Source organism: Macaca mulatta, chromosome 16 (genome assembly GCF_049350105.2).
Source record: "Macaca mulatta isolate MMU2019108-1 chromosome 16, T2T-MMU8v2.0, whole genome shotgun sequence".
NCBI classification, from domain to species: domain Eukaryota; kingdom Metazoa; phylum Chordata; class Mammalia; order Primates; family Cercopithecidae; genus Macaca; species Macaca mulatta.
Genome location: NC_133421.1, coordinates 48,478,660 through 48,501,114, shown reverse-complemented (window position 1 = coordinate 48,501,114; position 22,455 = coordinate 48,478,660). Strand labels below are relative to the sequence as shown.

At 37.5% G+C, this 22,455-nt stretch overlaps 1 protein-coding gene across 24 annotated transcripts in view; it reads right to left on the bottom strand.

Annotated features, from left to right (window-relative positions):
* Positions 1-22,455, bottom strand: part of BCAS3 (BCAS3 microtubule associated cell migration factor) — a 712,862-nt gene that overhangs the window by 632,738 nt on the left and 57,669 nt on the right. For all 24 annotated transcript variants that reach the window (XR_013406305.1, XR_013406308.1, XR_013406307.1 and 21 more), the window contains exon 6: positions 14,894-14,975. Coding sequence is in view for 19 of the 24 variants with exons in the window: in XM_077970813.1 (XP_077826939.1) it covers positions 14,894-14,975 (82 nt within the window). In the remaining 5 variants the exon portion in view is untranslated. The remainder of the gene's footprint in view (positions 1-14,893; positions 14,976-22,455) is intronic.

Below are 22,455 nucleotides of genomic sequence, written 5' to 3'. Positions count from 1 at the left end.
GGCCTTTGACAAAATTCAACAGCCCTTCATGCTAAAAACTCTCAATAAACTAGGTACTGATGGAACGTATCTCAAAACAATAAGAATTATTTAAGATAAACCCACAGCCAGTATCATACTGAATGGGCAAAAACTGGAAGCATTCCCTTTGAAAACCGGAACGAGAGAGGGATGCCCTTTCTCATCACTCCTATTCAACATAGCTTTGGAAGTTCTGGCCAGGGCAATCAGGCAAGAGAAAGAAATAAAGGGTATTCAATTAGGAAAACAGGAAGTCAAATTGTCCCTGTTTGCAGAGGACATGATTGTATATTTAGAAAACCCCATCGTCTCAGCCCAAAATCTCCTTAAGCTGATAAGCAACTTCAGCAAAGTCTCGGGATACAAAATCGGTGTGCAAAAATCACAAGCATTCTTATACACCAATAACAAACAGAAAGCCAAATCAAGTGAACTCCCATTCACAATTGCTACAAAGAGAATAAAATAACTAGCAATCCAACTTACAAGGGATGTAAAGGACCTCTTCAAGGAGAACTACAAACCACTGTTCAACAAACTAAAAGAGGACATAAACAAATGGAAGAACATTCCATGCTCATGGATAGGAAGAATCAATATCGTGAAAATGGCCATACTGCCCAAGGTAATTTATAGATTCAATGCCATCCCCACCAAGCTACCAATGACTTTCTTCACAGAATTGAAAAAAACTACTTTAAAGTTCATATGGAACCAAAAAAGAGTCCGCATTGCCAAGACAATCCTAAACAAAAAGAACAAAACTGGAGGCATCACACTACCTGACTTCAAACTATACTACGAGGCTACAGTAACCAAAACAGCATAGTACTGGTACCAAAACAGAGATACAGACCAATGGAACAGAACAGAGCCCTCAGAAATAATACCACACATCTACAACCATCTGATCTTTGACAAATCTGACAAAAACAAGAAATGGGGAAAGGATTCCCTATTCAATAAATGGTGCTGGGAAAACTGGCTGGTCATATGTAGAAAGCTGAAATTGGATCCCTTCCTTATACCTTATACAAAAATTAATTCAAAATGGACTAAAGACTTAAAAGTTAGGCCTAAAACCATAAAAACCATAGAAGAAAACCGAAGAAAACCTATGCAACACCATTCAAGACATACTCATGGGGAAGGACTTCATGACTAAAACACGAAAAGCAATGGCAACAAAAGCCAAAATTCACAAATGGGACCTAATTAAACTAAAGAGCTTCTGCACAGCAAAAGAAACTACCATCAGAGTGAAAAGGCAAACTACAGAATGGGAGAAAGTTTTTGCAATCTACCCATCTGACAAAGGGTTAATATCCAGAATCTACAAAGAACTTAAACAAGTTTACAAAAAAAAATCAAACAACCCCATCAAAAAGTGGGCAAAGGATATGAACAGACACTTTTCAAAAGAAGACATTTATGCAGCCAACAGACACATGAAAAAATACTCATCATCACTGGTGATCAGAGAAATGCAAATCAAAACCACAATGAGATACCATCTCACACCAGTTAGAACAGCAATCACTAAAAAGTCAGGAAACAACAGGTGCTGGAGAGGATGTGGAGAAATAGGAATGCTTTTACACTGTTGGTGGGAGTGTAAACTGGTTCAACCATTGTGAAGACAGTGTGGCAATTCCTCAAGGATCTAGAAGTAGAGATATCATTTGACCCTGCCATCCCATTACTGGGTACATACCCCAAGGATTATAAATCATGCTGCCATAAAGACACACGTACATGTATGTTTATTGTGGCACTATTCGCAATAGCAAATACGTGGAACCAACCCAAATGTCCATCAATGTAAGAAAGTGTGGCACATATACACCATGGAATAGTATGCAGCCATAAAAAGGATGAGTTCATGTCCTTTCTAGGGACACGGATGAAGCTGGAAACCATCATTCTGAGCAAACTATTGCAAGGACAGAAAACCAAACACCGCCACATTCTCACTCACAGGTGGGAACTGAATACTGAGAACACTTGGACACAGGGTGAGGAACATCACACACCAGGGCCTGTCATGGGGTGGGGAATGGGGGAGGGATAGCATTAGGAGAAATATCTAATGTAAATGATAAGTTAATGGGTGCAGCAAACCAACATGGCACATGTACACATATGCAACAAACCTGCACTTTGTGCACGTGTACCCTAGAACTTAAAGTATAATAATAAAAAAAAATTCATAAAATCCCAGAGAAACAATTCAAAATACTGATTTTAAAGAAGCTCAATGAGATACAACAGAGTTCTGAAAAATAATACAGAAAAATAGGAAAAACAATTCAGGAATGACTGAGACATTCACAAAAGAGATAGGTATTTTTAAAAAGAACAAAACAGAAATTCTAGAACATAAGAATTCTATGAATAAAATGCAAAATATATCCAAAAGCAACAATAGATAAGATCAAGCAGAAGGAAGAATCTCAGAACTTGAAGACAGTTCTTTTGAAATAATCCAATCAGGCAAAAATAAAGAAAAAAGGATGAAAAAGAATGAGCAAAGCCTTTGTGACATTTGGGACAACATAAAGTGACCAAATATTTGAAATGCTGGTATCCACAAGGATGACGATAGAATGAAAGGGTTAGAAAACCTATTTAACAAAATGTTAGATGAAAATTTCCCAAGTCTAGCAAGAGAAAGACCTAGACTTTCACAAATAAGAGGTCCAAAAATCCGCAGACACAATGTAAAAAGGTCTTCTTCCATGGCACTTTATAGTCAAACTATAGCCAAGCAAAAGAGAAGATATTAAGGGGAGCAAGCAAAAGCATTTAGTCATCTATAAAGGAGCTCCCATCAAACCAACAGTGGATTTCTCAGCAGAAAGCTACAGGCCTGGAGAGAATTGAATGACATATTGCAAGTGCTAAAATTTAAAAACAAAAAACAAAAAAAACCTGTCACCCAAGGATACTATATTCAGCAAAATTATCCTTCATGAATGAAGGAGAAATAAAGTCTTTCCAAGATAAGCAAAAGCTGGGGGAATTCATCACCACTAGACTAGGCCGACAAGAGATGCTCAAAGGAGTCCTAAACATGAAAGTGAAAGAATAACATATACTCCCATCATGAAAACGCACAAAAGTATAAAACTCACTGGTAAACCAAACACACAAATAAGGAAGAGAAAGGAACAAAGAATATACAAACCAAACAGAAAACAAATTATATGACAGTAACAAAATCTCACATATCAATAATAACCTTAAATGTAAATTGATTAAAGTATCTGCTTAAAAGACAGGGACTGGCTGAATGTATAAAAGAAACATGATCCAATTTTGATGGCTACGAGAAATGCACTTCACCTACAGACATATATAGGCTCAAAGTAAAGGGATGGAAAAAAGGTACTCCATCCAAATAGAAACTAAAAGTGAGCAAGACTAGCTATACTGATATCAGATAAAACAGAATTTGGCTGGGCATGCTGGCCACACCTGTAATCCCAGTGTTTTGGGAGGCCAAGGTGGGAGAACCACTTTAAGCCAGAAGTTCAAGACCAGCCTGGGCAACACAGAGAAACCCTCATCTCTACAATATTTTTTAAAAATTAGCCAGGCATGATGGTGCCCACCTGTACTCCCAGCTACTCAGGAGGCTGTGGTGGAAGGACTGCTTCAGCTTAGGAGCTCAAGGTGGCAGTGAGCTACAATCACTCCTCTGCACTTTAGCCCAGGTAAGACAGTGAGACCTTATCTTTAAAAATAAACTAAATGAAACAAAACAAAAACAGTATTAAAAAAAAGGCACTATGTAATGATAAAGGAGTCAATCCAACAAGAGAATATAACAATTCTAAATATATATGCACCCAATACGGGAGCATCCAGATTCATAAAGCAAATATTAGTAGATCTAAAGGGAGTGATAAACTGAAATATAGTAATAGTAGGGGGCTTCAACTCCCCACTCTCAGCATTAAACAGATCATTCAGACAGAAAATCAACAATGAAACATTGGATTTAAACTGGACTTCAGATCCAACAGACCTAACAGGCATGTATAAAACATTCTACCCAACAACTACAGAATATATATTCTGCGAATTTTTTTTTTTATAGAGATGGGGACTTGCTATGTCGCCAGGCTGGTTATACATTCTTATCAACACACAGAACATTCTCCATGACAGACTATACGTTAGGCCACAAAATAAGTTTCAACAAATTTTTAGAAACTGAAATCTTCCAGCCGGGCCAACATGACAAAATCCCATCTCTAATAAAAATACAAAAATTAGCCGGGTGTGGTGGCATGTGCCTATAATCCCAGCTACTCAGGAGGCTAAGGCAGAAGAATTGATTGAACCCAGGAGGCAGAGGTTGCAGTGAGCCGAGATCGTGCCACTGCACTCCAGTCTGGGCAAAAGAGGGAGACTCTGTGTCAAAAATAAATAAATAAATAAAAATTAAAAAAATTTAAAAAAATCTTCTCAGACTACAGTGGAATAAAACTAAGTATCAACATGAAGATGAATTTTGTAAACTACACAAATACATTGAAATTACATAGGATACTCCTGAACAACCATTGTGTCAATGAAGAAATTATGAGAGCAATCAAAATATTTCTTGAAACAAATTTAAATGGAAACACATCATACTAAAACCATTTGGGATACAACTAAAGCCGTGCTAAAAGAGAATTTTATAGCAATAAACACATCAAAAAAGTAAAAAACTTTCAAATAAGCAACCTAATGACGTACCTCAAGAAACTAGAAAAGCAGCCAGGCACGGTGGCTCACGCCTGTAACCCCAGCACTTAGGGAAGCCGAGGCAGGTGAATTACCTGAGGTCAGGAGTTTGAGACCAGCCTGGCCAACATGGCAAAACTCCGTCTCTACCAAAAAATACAAAAATTAGCCGGGTGTGGTGGTGGGCGCCTGTAATCCCAGCTACTCGGGAGGCTGAGGCAGAAAAATCCTTTGAACCAGTAGGCGGAGGTTGCAGTGAGCCAAGAACAAACCAAACTCAAAATTAGCAGAATAAAAGAAAGAATAAAGATCAGGGCAAACTAAATAAAATAGAAGGGAACTCCTTTTTTTTTTTTTCTTGAGACAGAGTCTCACTCTGTCACCAGGCTGGAGTGCAGTAGTGCGATCTTGGCTCATTGCAAAATCCACCTCCCGGGTTCAAGGGATTCCACTGCCTCGGCCTCACGAGTAGCTGGAACTACAGGCGTGCACCAATGCGCCCAGCTAATTTTTGTATTTTTAGTAGAAATGGGGTTACACCATGTTGGCCAGGATTGTCTTGATCTCTTGACCTCGTGATCCGCCCGCCTCAGCCTCCCAAAGTGCTGGGATTACAGGCATGAGCCACCACGCCTGGCCAAGAAGGGAACTCTTATATGCTGTTGGTGGGAATGTAAACTGATATAACCACTGTGGAAAACAATATGGAGGTTCCTCAAAAATTTAAAAATAGAACTATCGTATGATCCAGCAATCCCCATTACCTGGTATTTATCCAAAGGAAAAGAAATCTGTATAACCTGCACTCACATGTTTATCGCAGCACTATTCACAGCAGCAAAGATATGGAATCGACCTAAGTGTCCATGCATGGATGAATAAATAAAGAAAATGTGGTATATATACAGAGTGAAATACTATGTGGCCATAAAAAAAAATAAAATCATGCCATTGCAGCACAGGGATGGAACTGGAGGTAATCACATTAAGTGAAATAAGCCAGGCACAGAAATTCAGATGTCACATGTTCTCACTCACATGTGGAAGCTAAAGAAACTGATTTCATGGAGATAGAGAATAGGATGATACATACCAGAGCCTGGGAAGAATGTGTGGATGGAAGCGGGGTGGATAAAGAGAGGTGGGTTAATGGGTACAAACACACAGTTAGAACAGAGGTCCCCAACTCCTGGGCCGCAGACTGGTACCAGTTCATGGCATGTGGGTGAGCATTAGGAGAGCAAGCATTATGGTCTGTGCTCCACCTCCTGTCAGATCAGTGGTGGCATTAGATTCTCACAGGAGCACCAACCCCATTACGAACTGTGCGTGTAGGGGATCTAGGTTGTGCGCTCCTTATGAGAATCTAACTAACGTCTGATGATCTGAGGTGGAAGTTTCATCCTGAAATAATCCCCCTACCAAGCCCCCCATCCACGGAAAAACTGGCTTCCACAAAACCAGTTCCTGGTGTCAAAAAGGTTGGGGCCGCTGAGTTAGAACAAGTAAGCCTCAATATTCAATAGCAGAGTAGGATGACTACAGTTAGCAACAATGTATTATCTATTTCAAAGTAGCTACAAGAAAGAACTTGAAATGTTACCAGCACATAGAAATGATAAATACTTCAGGTGATGGATACCTAAAATACCCTAACTTGATCATTACACATTCTGTGCACCTAAGAAATACAAGTACCGCATAACATGCAAAATATTTGTATCAATTTTTAAAATTGAAAAAATAGGAGAAAAATGAAAACAAATGTTAAGGTTGCTTAAATAAGTAATCACAAATCCACATGATGAAAAGTCATGCAGTTATTGAAAAGCGTATTAAAGGAGAATATCTACTATCAGGAAAATGCTCAACTAATAATGTTAAATTAATAAAAGGCTACAAAATATATTACATAGTAATCCCAAGTTTTAAAACACATCATGTACATGGAGTGTGTGTATAAAGAGGCTTAAATGATATAAAACAAGAGATTAACAGAGGGTATCTTCAGAGAACAGGGTTTTGAAATACTTTTTCTTTTTTATACTTTGTGCTATATTACCAAATAATAATTGATATTACAAGTTTCAGTTTCACCATTTACCAACTGTCAATTTCTTTGAGCATTAAATCTCCTCACCTGTGAATTAGGATAATGGTACTCACCCTGAGGAATAGTGGAAAAGTGGTAACAATGTATACAATCAACCTAAAATGTTATCTGAAAAGCATCAAGCATTATATGGTTCGCTTAATTCACCTGTCTTCTCTGTTCAATACATTTCCCTCTATAGCTTTTATAGAAAAATGCCCTAATTACAGGGTTCAGCTAGGTATTAACTGAGAATCCTCTGAAATCAATTTCTTATACCTAAAACCATGAAATCACCAAACTAAAAAAGCAGCACCTCTAAAGCAGACATTCTCCCCTAGAAACACTGTTCTCTAACCAAAATCATTAAAGAAACTTAAGATGAACACAACATATGTTCTCAAGTTACAATTTACCTGAATCACATCAGGCTTAGCAAAATATTACAAAAACCTAAAAGATCACAAGCAGTAAGACCTCAATAATAACGACGAAGTATTATTTTTAAAAATACACAATACACAAGGCAAACTGAGCAGTAATTAGAGCAGAAAACATTAGAGAAGCCCTAAATCTCATAGTTTAGCCATTTAAAATGTCAATAAGCCTGTTTCCTCATCTTTGCAATAGACTGGTGAGGAATATAAACAAATGTCAGTTGGCCTACTTTTGGAGGCTTGCTAGTGTTTTGGCTGAACAGACTCTGTGTGTGTGTGTGTGTGTGTGTGTGTGTGTGTGTGTGTGTGTGTGTGTGTGTGTGTTTTAAAATTTACATCTGCATTTCTAAGAAATTATTCAAGGCTAAGGCTAAAATGATTGTCTTTCTCCAAGAGCAGGAAGGAAACAGAATATGCACAAGACTACTATAATTCTTATGAGTTATAAACTCTATTAATGTAAAAAACAGCATCAGGCCAGGCACGGAGGCTTACACCCGTAGTCCTTGTACTTTGGGAGGCCAAAGCAGGAGGATCACCTGAAGCCAGTGGTTCAAGACCAGCCGGTGCATCACAGTGGGACCCCATCTACGACCACGCCATTCCACTACAGCCTGGGCGACAGAGAGGACTCCGTAATTAGCCAGGATCACTTGAGCCCAGGAGGTCAAGACTGAAGTGAGCCATGACTGTGCCATTGTTATCCAGCTTGGGCAACAAAGCAAAATTCTATCCCAGAAAAATAAAAAAAAAAAAAGGTCAGGTGTGGCAGCTCACACTGTAATCCCAGTGCTTTGGGAGGCTAAGGCAGGAGGATCACTTGAGCCCAGGAGGTCAAGGGCTGCAGTAAGAAATGATTGTGCCACTGCACTCCAGCTTGGGCAAGAGAGAGACAGACCCTGTCTCAAAATAAAATAAAATAAAATAAAATACATCATTTGATCATAAATTGATAATTTAGGAACAACACTATAAAAAGTAGCATTCTAGATTATTCTCTATAAAATATTGAATAAATTCATTATGTGGTACCCCTTCTATGGCACATATTATTATTATGCAAGTCATTGCATGGAATGCAAATATTAGAAAAACACAGCTCCTGTCATTCCCAAAAGATAACATTGTAGTAAGCGAAACTCCATAATAAAACAGAAATTTTGTGCAAAATCTACGAAAATCAGAGACTGGCAAAGAAGAACTACTTCCTGACCATGAACAATATGGAAAATGTAATAAAATAAGAAGACGAGGCTGGGCGCGGTGGCTCACGTCTCTAATCCCAGAGCTTTGGGAGGCCAAGGCAGGCATACCACAAGGTCAGGAGATCGAGACCATCCTGGCTAACAAGGTGAAACCCTGTCTCTACTGAAAATACAAAAAATTAGCTCAGCGTGGTGGCGGGCGCCTGTAGTCCCAGCTACTCAGAAGGCTGAGGCAGGAGAATGGCGTGAACCCAGAAGGCAGAGCCTGCAGTGAGTGGAGATCGCCCCACTGAACCCCAGCCTGGGTGACAGAGCGAGACTCCATCTCTAAATAAATAAATAAATAAATAAAATAAGAAGACAACAATAACAAAATAAAATTTTAATTAAACTTTCAAGAAAAGTCATGATTTAAAGTTAGGCATAGTAAAATACAGAAGGATTTTCTTAGTATGAAACTAAAGATTAATAATAACCTAGTAAAGGGCTCAAATCAATGAGAAAGAATATAAACAAGTATGATATTAATGAATATAAATAGCAAAAATATGAGGATTTTCTATCCTCCCTAGTAATCAAGGATCAAAAAATTACATATGGGTACCGTGGGTCACATCTATAATCCCAGCACTGGGAGGCTGAGATGGGAGAATTGTTTGAGGCCAGGGGTTCAAGACTAGCCTGGGCAACATGGCAAGACCTCATCTCTACAAAAAATTTAAAAATTAGCCAGGCATGTTGACATGTGCCTGTAGTCCTAGCTATTCAGGAGGCTGTGGTGGGAGGATTGCTTGCACCTAGGAGTTTCAGGCTTCAGTGAGCTAGGATCACACCACTGCATTCCAGCCCGGGCCACAAAGTGAGACTGTCTCCAAAAATAAAAATTTTTAAGTTACATATGAATAGGATTTTCTGCCATCCAGACAGGCAACGATTGAAAAGATTCATAATAGCCAGTATAGGAGAGAATAAGGAGAAATGGGATTCTCATGTATAAATGTTGGTAGACTGTCTCTAAGAGGAAATTTTACAGCATGCATCAAAATTGAAATACACAAGGCCAAGATGGGTGGATCACACAGTCAGGAGATCAAGACCATCCTGGCTAACATGGTGAAACCCTGTCTCTACTAAAAATACAAAAAATTAGCCGGGTGTCATGGCAGGCGCCTTTAGTCCCAGCTACTCGGGAGGCTGAGGCAGGAGAATGGCGTGAACCCGGGAGGTGGAGCCTGCAGTGAGCCAAGATCGCACCACTGCACTCCAGCCTGGGCAACAGAGTGAGACTCTGTCTCAAAAAAAAAAAAAAAAAGGAAAGAAATATACAGATCCTTTGAGCAATTCCCCATTAGGAGTTATCCTTAAAAAAAATTCCTTGTATTTTTTTTAAATGTACATATATGGAAGTAATAATATAACCAATAGGAAAAAAACAATAAAAATGTCCATACAATATCAATGTTAATTTTTAGCAATAATAAAAAAATACCTAAGTTCTGAAATAAAACAATGTTCACTATATATCGTTATGAAAAATATTATACACACACACACACACACCCCCTTCAGCCAATACATGTAATACATATAAAGAACCTGAACCAGTCCTGGGACATAATTATATAAGTTAGTGTTATGCATGTGTGAATAGTTAAGGGGAAAAAAACTAGAAATATATACTGTTAATATGGGCCTTCAGTACACGCTCAATATCTGAGGAAGGATGAAAAAAAAGAAGCAGTCAGGTTTATCTTTGCTAACATAGACTCACATAAATTTTCACTTCCCACATTTCAGTATTACTTCATTTTTTTAAATAATCAGTATTGTCAGTGGTTAGAATTACATGGTCCTTACTTTAAGAAATTAAAAACAGGCTGGGCACAGTGGCTCATGCCTGTAATCCCAGCACTTTGGGAGGCCGAGGCGAGTGGATCACCTGAGGTCAGGAGTTCGAGACCAGCCCAACAAATATAGAGAAACCCTGTCTCTACTAAAATTACAAAAACTAGCCGGGCGTGGTGGTGCATGCCTGTTATCCCAGCTAATCGGGAGGCTGAAGCAGGGGAATCACTTGAACCCAGAAGATGGAGGTTGTGGTGAGTCAAGATTGCGCCATTGCACTCCAGCCTGGGCAACAAAAGTGAAACTCCATCCCCCCCAAAAAAAAGAAAGAAATTAAAAACATATTAAAGGAAGTGAAAGTCTCTTTTTTACTTGTATATTAAAATATACATACTGATATATTTTATTACAAAAGTGAGGTACTAAAAGCCAAAATGGCTACTTAAAGTAATGAATAAGAAAAATTTATTACTTGGAATTAATTCTAGAAGGACAGATTTGAAAGATAATTAGTAACAGTTTTTATCTGAGATAATACCAATTAATTATTCATAGCTTTCTGGAATATTGTATTGAAAAAAATCCTAAGGCAGATCTAGGTTCATTAAGAAAATAATCAATTATTATTGATAGTGGCCATGAAGAAGCAGGGATGCATAAGCTATGTTGACATGAGTAAATGCCCATTAAATACAAAGATGGTTTCTGAGGGATACGAAAACATCCAAATCCTTCAGTTTCTCACTTTTAGTTAGGGGACAGACTTTCTACAGAAATATCTTTAGAAAGAGAACTCACTTTTTCTTCCAGGTGTTCACTTGCAAAGTATTATACAATCCAGCAACATTCAATAAGTATTTATTAATACCTTGTATAAAGCACTCTGTGAGACACTGAATACATAAAAACAGTCTGCAAATGTAGCAAACAAGAGGCAAATGAACAATTGAAGAACATTAAGTCCTATGGGAGCACGCACTACTGACAGTGGAGAAGGAGCAAGAAGGGTTAGAAGGACATGAGTATTCTAGAAGAGGAAATAACAAATGCAGACCGGAAAGCAGGAGGATGGATCTTTTGAGGAAATAAAAGAAATTCAGTACAACTACCACAAGGGAATGTTGTTGTAATGACTAGTGAGGGGGACAGGGTAAAGATGACAGAACATGATGCTGGAAAAATGCACAGGAAGGGATTCAGTTCACAAAAGATTTATAGAACCTTGTATGCAGCAGCTCTGCTAAATTCACTGATTAATTCTAACCATTTGTTGGTTCTATTGCATTTTCTATGTACACAATCATGTTATCAATGAATAAAGACACTTTCATATCCTTCTTTCTAATCTTTATGCCTTTTTTGTTTTTCTTGCCTTATTGTAATGGCTAGGAACTACAATAAATAGAAGTGGTGACAGAAGTCATCCTGAACTCAGCAAGAAAGCATTCAATATACCAACACTGAGTATGACGCTTGGTATACATTTTTAAAATAGATAACTTTTATCATATTCAGAACTTTTTTCTATTCCTAGGTTGCTAATTTTTTTTTTTTTAATCATAAATGGCTACTGAGATTTGGCAAAGTTTTTTTCCTACTTCTATTGAGATGATCATACAGGTTTTCTTCTTTACTCTAATACAGTAAATTACATGGATTTTCTTTTTTTTTTTTTTTTTTTTGAGATGGAGTCTCATACTGTCACCCTGACTGGAATGCAATGGCGCTATCTCAGCTCACTACAACCTCCACCTCCTGAGTTCAAACAGTTCTCCTGCTTCACCCTCCCGAGTAGCGGGGATTACAGGCGCCAGCCACCATGTTCGGCTAATTTTCTGTATTTTCAGTAGAGACGAGGTTTCACTATGTTGGCCATGCTGGTCTTGAACTCCTGACTTCATGATCCACCTGCCTCAGCCTCCCAAAGTGCTGGGATTACAGGCGTGAGCCACCAAGCCCAGACCATTAATTTTCAAATGTTAGCCAACATTGTATTCCTGGAATAAATCTTACTTTGTCCTGATGTTTAATTATTTTTATGTCATTGGATTCTATTTGCCACCTATTCATACGTAAAGTATACCAAGAAAGAAGAAAGGGAGACAAAGAAGAAAGAAGGGAGGAAGGTATTAGATATGAGAGGTATAGGGTAAGAAAAACATAACAGCAGAAAATAATTTTTCAAGAGAAGTATTAGTAAGCCACACTGGAACTATCTCAAAAAAAGAATAAGAAATTAATTTTTAAAAATTAACCAGTACAAGGGATTTAACATCCAGATAATACAAGTTATAGAAAGAGTGAACAATGAAAACTTAATGGAAGAAATCAACAACAAAAACTGAAGCCATTTCGTCAAAATACCAGACTTGCATTTTCAAATTAAAAGGGTCCAAGAAAATGTGTGAATCAAGACACAAGGCTGCAAAGTTTCAGAACATCGGGAGCAAAGCCAACATTGTATAAATTTCCGGAAAGTAAAAGAAGCCACAAAGAAAAAGGTATCAAAATGGCCTTAGACTCTTCAACATAATGTTACACCAATGCCTTTGAAATTCTGAAGTAACTTTCTTATAAACATGTATTTGTTATCCAGCCAAATAATCAATCAAGAGTGAAGGAAGAATAAAGACAGACAATACCTCCCACACATCCTTTTTCAGAAAGCTACATATTCCACCACAACAAATTAAAGCAAAATGGGTAAAAGAGAAAAGTGGGTATTACTCTTTTCCATTACAAGTTTTATGTGATCATTTGCACGTATGACTTTGGGGGAAAAAATCTAAAAGGCTGCTCTGAAGGTAGTGAGTTCTCGATTGTTTACAGTCAGTTACGGATGGAACTCCTTGTTCTACTTTTTCCCCCCTTCTCACTACTGCACTTGACTAGTCTTTTTCAAAAATCTAAAAAATTAATCAAGTACAATAAAAGCTACACAAGTAATTTGCTTAACTCCTAACAGAAAACTTACCCATGTAAAATTATATTTTAAATCTAACAATATATTTTTAAATAAGTACATTATAGTAAAGGAAGAAATCTTTTTTTAAAAAGGAAAGTAAATTAAATCTACTTCTAAAGAAAATATTAGCAATATTAATTAGATATTTTCATGACATATTTCTGCCTTAAAAGTTCAGAAAAGATGAACATTGATAATACTCATAAACAAAATAACTTCACAAATAACAAGAAGAGGGAAAAGCCTGCATCTGTGAATTACCCACAAAGAAACAGAGCAGAGTCCTTTAGTAATAAAGTCCTCCTTGATTCCAACCATCCAAAGAGAAAGCTGGCTATTCCAAAAACCTTCTAGAAAAGGATGGTCTAGAATCTTCATTGTCAAAATATTTCACCAAATTACAAATGCAACAAAAAACAGAACAAAAGAGAGAGTGACATGGCATGAGAGAGCGAGAGACAGCACGATCAACTGTGTGAGAAAGAAACAGACAGCAAAAGAGCTGAAATCAGAATATGCCATAGAGTTGAATAGCAAGGGAGAAAATCTACACGTGACTGCAAGACACTGTTGCCTTGTTTCCTCCACCCTCCTCATTTCATTTAGGCAGATTTAGTTGCTAAATTAATCCCTATATTATTTACGCACAATCACAATGTCGTAAGTTTTCGAAAACATCAATCTCACAAATTTAGAGAATTAGCTGCTACAAGAAGTCTTATAAGACTTTTTTCACTTCAGGTAACTTTTTAAAATATAATAGAATTAAAATATCTTAATATCCTATTTTTAAAAAGATTTTAAAGTATCCAAACATGATTATTATGATTATGTTTTCAGTGCACATGCAAAAATAGTCTTGAGTGAACACAGGAAATGTAATGAGAGAATAATACCTTTGGAAAACTCAAAGTATTAAGGAGTCAGGAGTTATTTAGCCATCTAAAAGCAGGTTTAATACAAAGACATATTTGAATTTTTTTAATAAATACAAAACATATATACTATTTAAACACAACATTAAGAAGTATTCTCTATTACAGCAGAATTGCAAGCTTAAAAGCCCAAAACTCCACTTCTGACATAGCTGTAGATGCAGACAGCAGAGTCATCTACAACCCAGATAAAAGTGAAAACCAAGCTCTCCACGGCATAAGTATAACTGAGAAGGAGGGCAAAGGCAGGAGAACAACAGAGACTTGAGGAATACCCACAGAAGAAAGCTAAGCCAGAAACATAACAAAGGCGGCACAGTCAGCCAGGAAGGGATATGGGAAGAAGGATGCCATGAAAACCAAGAGAGAAAAGGACTTCAAGAAAGAGCCAGCAAAGGCAGAGGCTAAATCAAGATCAAAGAGGATGAAGATAAATCAAAACCACAGCAGAAAGTGAATGGCCATATTGAATTGGTTAAGATTACCTATTTCCATCTCAACTGACAGAACTAAGTTTATCTTTGGGGGAGGTGGGGAAGGGGAATGGACACTTGGAGGAAAACAGACTTTAGTTATCATTCTTGCTGTCTGTAGTCCAAGACCAACAAAAGAGAAACTCTTTTCTGAATGATTTTCTTCTTAAGGACTACACTCACCAAACTGTGGAGCAGGCAAGATTCTAGCCGCTCGAATTGGGCCATGTCGAACAGAGAAGAGCTCTTGTGCTTCCCCACTGATCTGCATGAGAGAAGAAAGAAAATATTTCAGTGGGAAAATGAAGGTCACAACAGTATTATATAAAAACAAGATCTTTCAAATTTTATAACAATATTTTGTCTGAAATATATATTACATCCACACACATTTATTGTTGCTCATACACGATTGTTGGTCACATTACTGCAAGTAATTTTAGAAAACTCTAAGAGCACACACTTGATATGAACAGAAAAAAAGGGTCTGTTCTGGAAGTCTATATTTTTTATCTTATTAAAACATTAGAAATCTGTACAGTTCCTGCACAACTGCCTTCTCTTTTGAGAACAAAACCGTAATACTACTCTGAAAATCTCACCTTAAATATTGTAGCAACTTTAACAAATATGTTGTAAATGAGAAAAAGCAATACATATTCACTTAAGTGAAAATGTGAATAATTTAGGTATACTTACGGTTAGGCAACTAATTGTCTGTTAACATTGAGTAAATCATGTAACCTCAATAAGCCTATATTCTTTCACAATCATAAAATGAAAAGGAAAAGCTGCTAAAAAAGCCCCCAGGATACTTCTAATTTCAATATTCTGTGAACAAAAAATTCTATATATACACAACTTTTAAAAGTCATCATTTTTATTATACACTTAAATATAAACATAGCTCAAACACTATGAATATCCAAGCAATTTGAGTCATTCATTCTATTAATTCAAAAGATAAAGGGGATGTTCAGGACATTTTGTGGGGGATAAAAATTTTTTAAAAAGAAGAACAAAAGGTAAACGGGTATGGTAATATGTGTCAAGTGTGAAAATAACTGCTTTTCAAACTGCTGATTGAAGCACTGAGCAGATTAAATTATAGTTAAGAATAGCTTTCCTATTTCCATCTCAACTGACAGAACTCTGAGTTTATCTTTGGGGGAGATGCGGAAGGGAGAGAGATTAAATTACTCTACATGGTACTGTAGTTCTCAAACCATTTTCATAATTGCCTAGTGTTTGATGAAATATGCAATATCAAAGAAAATGGCAACCATTATAAAACTAGTTCAAGATACAAAAGAACTTACAACCAATGTAATAAAGATATAAATTCAACAGAGGAAACATACTGATGGTATTTTTTTAAAAACAGGCCTGCCATACAAGCAGTTTAAAATATCAAAGATGTATACATTATAAAATTAGAAGTGTATAAATCTTACAATATTACTATAAATCTACAGAGCTCTCTTTTAGAGTAACTACTTTTTTAGATTTTTCAGCTTCTATCTGAATTTAAGAGCTGCAAACTATAAATATTTTTGTTTCTTATAAATGTTAAGTTGTAATAATGCCTAAATAACCATCATATTCATTTTGCTTATGATAATTACTACAAATTATTTATTAGCAAGAAATCCTTCTGTAGCACTTGGGATGCAGATGTGAAGAATGCGAGGACTAACTGTGCAACAATAGCACCACCTATCACCAATGAAGCACATGAAAGCTATAAACGCATTATACCAAACTATAAGAACTTATTTACTCTACAAATTCCTTTGTAACTTTTAATTTTCAGAATAAAAACCACGGCCATTATAGTCCACATTTTATTATTATAGAACAAAGTTTAAAATTTAGAAAAAGTCTTAAAAGGTTATTTGTTCAACTTGCCTGCAATGTAGTATCACATTCTCTGAAATCTAAAAATTACAGTCTTTTTTATTTTAAGTATATGTATGCTAAAAAGTGTAACACTAATGTAATCTAATTATATTACAGATTTGTTATTGGCTATTTCCACCTACCTTTTAAATTTTTAACAATAGCCAAAAGAATAAAAACACTGCCAAGCCATTTACATTTTAAAAATAAATTATTGTAACAGATAAGTGTTACCCAATATACGTGTGATTTCTATTAATAAAATAAACAATATATTTTAAAATAATACCACAGAACTTACATTGAAATTATATTTCAAGTAATGAAAAATACTTCTCATTTTACACTTACAATAAATGATAGTATTCTAAAACAAAATCCACCACTCTATACTATTATTTCCATATGCCAGAGTTCTAGTATTTAGCTTTTGGTCCTATCAAATAAAATCTTTATGTTAAAGAAGTGTAACCATATTTAAAGAAGCTGCTATACTCAATTATTCAAAAAAAAGAATAAAACAAATCTGTCTTAGCATACTCACAATATGATAAAAGTTTGCTATCACTGTATTTAATACACATTTTGACATATACATAATACATATTTTGACATCAAAAAACATTTTGAAACCTGAATACACAATACTTTTCAGCAAAACAGCTTTGAAAACAAACCTAAATGCCCCATTCTAAGCTTCTATCTTAAATCCCTCCTTACACATAAGGCAACAGGTGAGGGGGAGAAAAAACATTTGGACTGATTATAAAATGCATCCCCACATTCACTGTCCATTCTTCATTACCTCTAAGGTCCCAGGATCTGTGTTTAATTATAACTCGGGGGTGGGGGTTGGGGGGAGCAGAGGAAACATTGTGTCACATTTATAGATATTTCTGAATATATTAAAATCAGGATTGTACAACCTACTGAAATTAGAAACATAATTCTAAACCATCCTATGTGAATCACAAAATGTCAAACTTCCTCGAGGAGAGAACTCTCCAAATAGTCTGTGGGAATTCTACATTAGAGTACCATTTCAGAACAGAAACAGTGTCAACAAAGTTTTTACAGATATGATGCATACATTTCAGAAAGGACACACAGAGGATGGTTAGTCTTCACAGATTCTGCTTAGGTATCTTTCTGAATAATAATTTTATACATTATGTTCACTGATAATTTTCCCTTCAAATAAGTGCCAAAACTGATTTTTTTTATAGGCTGTCAAGAGTGATTTTTTAGGTTTTAAGAAGAGACCTCATTAAAAATGGCAAGGAATCTCAAAGATAAGGATTTTATAGATCCTGAAAAGACGTATACTAAACTGTAAGTTCACTTTTAAACCAACGATAGCAATAAATACAAGAGTAGAACTAGGAGGAAGGCGAGTACCAAGCAGTATTCCAGCTTCCTGGCAACTGTGGTAACTTGGGGAGAGGAGCGAACAGGGAGAAAGCCTCTCCAAGAGCTCCTCATGGTCTCTGCCTTTGTTCTTACTGGCATTTTAATTTCTGATGACAGACTTTTGTTGTTTGGGGCATAAACCGGACGTACCAGTTTGGAGGCACAATAAGGAGAACAAAGAATGATTTGTTCACACTGTAGGAAAAAAAATCTTTTCCAACCATAGAAAATAGCTTTCGCATGGTGAAAATATGCAAATTACATACCAAACCAAAAAAGGGGTGGGGGTAGTACAAGTTTAGAATCTCACAACTCAATCTAAGGCAAAAGGAAATTACAACAGCTAAGACAATAATATATACACAGAAAAGGCTATACAAGTTCTGGGTGAGCTGTAGAAGTGCTTTTAGAGAATTCTAAAAGCAAATGAAGGTTTTCTTGCCCTCAGAATCAAACTTACTTCTAAACTTCTGATGACTTTTCATAGACTATCTAACTATAATATAGAAAATTCAAATACCAAAGACAATAAAAATACTGCTTTATAATGCTGCATTATTAGGACAAGAGTAAACATTCACATCCCCACTTTTCCCTATAGATACTGGTTAAATGGATGTTCGTGATCTGCAAATGATTTTTTTTTTAGCAAACTTTATCAAAAGGTAACAAACATAGAAAAAATACACACATCCTAAGTACATGTATAATATGAATTTGAAATGTTAATACACCTCTGAACCAAGAGACATCAAGAAACAGAATATTACGGATACTCAGAAGGTCCTGCTACATCTCTTTTCAGTCATAATCCCAACTCATAACTGATTTCTATTACTTTAAGTTCTACTTGTTCATCTTAATGTAAATGGGTTCCCACAATATGTACCCTTGGGAATGGCTTCTTTCACACATTACTATGCTTATGAAATTAATTCATGTTGTTGCATGGAATCGTAGTTTTATTCCTATTGCTATATAGATTTCCATTGTATGAAAATATTATAAATTTTTTTTTTTGAGACAGAGTCTTGCTGTCGCCCAGGCTGGAGTGCAGAGGTGATCTCAGCTCACTGCAAGCTCTGCTCCTGGGTTCACGCCATTCTCACGCCTCAGCCTCCCGAGTAGCTGGGACTACAGGCGCCCACCACCATGCCCAGATAATTTTTTGTATTTTTAGTAGAGATGAGGTTTCACCGTGTTAGCCAGGATGGTCTCGATCTCCTGACCTTGTGATCCGCCCGCCTTGGCCTCCCAAAGTGCTGGGATTACAGGCATGAGCCAGTGTGCCTGGCCGAAAATATTACAATTTTATCTATTGTACTGTTCATGGACCTCTGAGTTGTTTTTACTTTTTTTTTTTTTTTTTTTTTTTTGAGACGGAGTCTGGCTCTGTCGCCCGGGCTAGAGTGCAGTGGCCGGATCTCAGCTCACTGCAAGCTCCGCCCCCCGGGTTTACACCATTCTCCTGCCTCAGCCTCCCGAGTAGCTAGGACTACAGGCGCCCGCCGCCTCGCCCGGCTAGTTTTTTTTTTTGTATTTTTTAGTAGAGACGGGGTTTCACCGTGTTCGCCAGGATGGTCTCGATCTCCTGACCTAGTGATCCGCCCGTCTTGGCCTCCCAAAGTGCTGGGATTACAGGCTTGAGCCACCGCGCCCGGCCTGTTTTTACTTTTTTACTTCTAGTTTTTAGCTCGTAAGATGTCAAGGAAGTCAGGCACAGTAGCTCATGCCTATAATCCCAGCACTTCGGGAGGCGAAGGTGGGTGGATCACCTGAGGTCATGAGTTCAAGACCAGCCTGGCCAACATGGTGAAAAGCCGTCTCTACTAAAAATACAAAAATTAGCCAGGCAAGGTGGCACACACCTGTAGTCCAGCTACTCAGGAGGCTGAGGTAGGAGGATTGCTTGAACCCAGGAGGCGGAGGTTGCAGTGAGCTGAGATTGTACCATTGCACTCCAGCCTAGGCAACAGAGCAAGACTCAGTCTCAAAAAAAAAAAAGATGTCAAGGAAAATTGTGAAAGATTTTGAAATGCTGAACAGATTATTTTGTGTTCTGTGTGTTTTTACTATGGATTACCAAGAGCTCTCTAGCAGACTCTTTGGGGTTATCTGATTCCATAGGGGATCCACACTTTGTTTTTGACTGGGCTACTGTACAATACTCTGAGCTGTCGAAAACTGATAGTAATGCAATTGATTCTTGTGCACAGAAATGCAAATGAATTTTGTCTGGTAGAGACACAAGTGAATTCCACTCTGTAGAAAAGATTCCAAACAGTACATTTTAGTGCCAACAGAATATTAATCAAGCTTGTAGCTATTAGAAAATTTATTTCAATATTCCTAATTGCTTCTCTGCGATATTCACCTTCTCCTTTGAACCAGCTATAATAACATCCCAAATCCCTAATCAATGAGTTTAAAAATGCAGGATATCTGTCCCTTATACAGTTGTATGAGAATCACTGTTTTACCATTTTGAAAACAACATAATAAAGAATACTAATATAAACATTCTCACAAATGTATTTTAGTAAACATGTATATGTATTTCTCTTGGACATACATCTAGTAGAGTAACTACTTCTGTATATTAGGGCAGGCACATGTGTATCTTTTGTAGATTTTAACAAAATTGTTTTCCAATGTGATTGTACCAATTTACACTTCCACCAGCAATGTACAAGAGTTCTATCTGCTCCACATCCTAGCCAATATTTAGTGTCAGCCATTCTGGTAGGTGTCCAAAAATTATGGATTTAAATCAACAGACGTATGGTAACTGAAACAAATAAATCTGTCTCCAATGGATATGTAATGCTGCCTCAAAGTAACTATATAAATAGTCTATTATAATGGCCCTCCATGAGGGCAGATGATGTAAGACTTTTGTCCTGAAGGACCACAGATAGGTATGATAGTACAGAATATTAATGAGATTCAAGGACTCAATTAAGCAGCTCTTGGAATAAGTAGAGTTTTTTTGTAATAATGAAATTCATATCTTAATTCCAAATACAATAATGACCAATCCTTCCCTCAAACTAAGGTGCAATGATTAGGTTCTAGCAACACAATGTCCTTCAAAGCTGAAATGCACTGATTTGTAAAAATTCAGACTTCCAGTTTCCAGGCCAAAACATGGAGCTCAGAAGACTTCACTTAGATCTGACCACAAGTAAAAAGCTGAACAGCTCTTCTTACATCCGTCAGAAAAATGACATCATAGAGCAAACGGCTACCCCCAAAATTGGAGAGACAGACAGGCAGATACAGAGAATCACAATTTATCAGGGCAGAAATCCACAAGCAAGAACCTTCTCAGGAATCAGTACTAAGGTAGGAACACATAAACTGTGATTCACAAATTTCTAGAGGCTCAATGTAGACAAGACATTGTAAAATGTAAAAATTAAAAATTGTAAAAAGTAAAAATTCCAGGGGGACCCAGACCTGGGGGCCCTCACACTGATGTGTTTTACCTCCAGGAGCTCCACCAGGCCCTAACAGCCAATACTGAATAAAAATCCCCTAGAACCGGCCGGGCGCGGTGGCTCAAGCCTGTAATCCCAGCACTTTGGGAGGCCGAGGTGGGCGGATCACAAGGTCAGGAGATCGAGACCACAGTGAAACCCCGTCTCTACTAAAAATACAAAAAATTGCCGGGCGCGGTGGCTCACACCTGTAATCCCAGCACTTTGGGAGGCCGAGGCGGGCGGATCACAAGGTCAGGAGATCGAGACCACGGTGAAACCCCGTCTCTACTAAAAATACAAAAAATTAGCCGGGCGCGGTTGTGGGCGCCTGTAGTCCCAGCTACTCGGGAGGCTGAGGCAGGAGAATGGCGTGAACCCGGGAGGCGGAGCTTGCAGTGAGCCGAGATCGCGCCACTGCACTCCAGCCTGGGCGACAGAGCGAGACTCCGTCTCAAAAAAAAAAAAAAAAAAAATACAAAAAATTAGCCGGGTGTGGTGGTGGGCGCCTGTAGTCCCAGCTACTCAGGAGGCTGAGGCAGGAGAATGGCGGGAACCCGGGAGGCGGAGCTTGCAGTGAGCCGAGATCGCGCCACTGCACTCCAGCCTGGGCAACAGCGTGAGACTCCGTCTCAAAAAAGAAAAAAAAAAAAAAAATCCCCTAGAACCTCTGGTAGTGGGTGTGAAAATGGAACCATCTTGAAATATGCCAGACCAGATCTTTCTGTTCTTAACAAAGCCTGCCCTCAACAGAAACTACTTTATGAGAGCCTAACTTGCTGGGGTTATATCAGAGTTTAACCTACCTGGGGAAAAATACCCAACTCCAATCTCCTCTTACCCTTCTGTCTCACCCGAGGGTGCTAAAAAACACACCACACACACACTCAAAAAAATAATGAGAAACAAAGGACTAAAACTTACCCACAGGACTGTAGAATGCTTTCCCTCCCCACA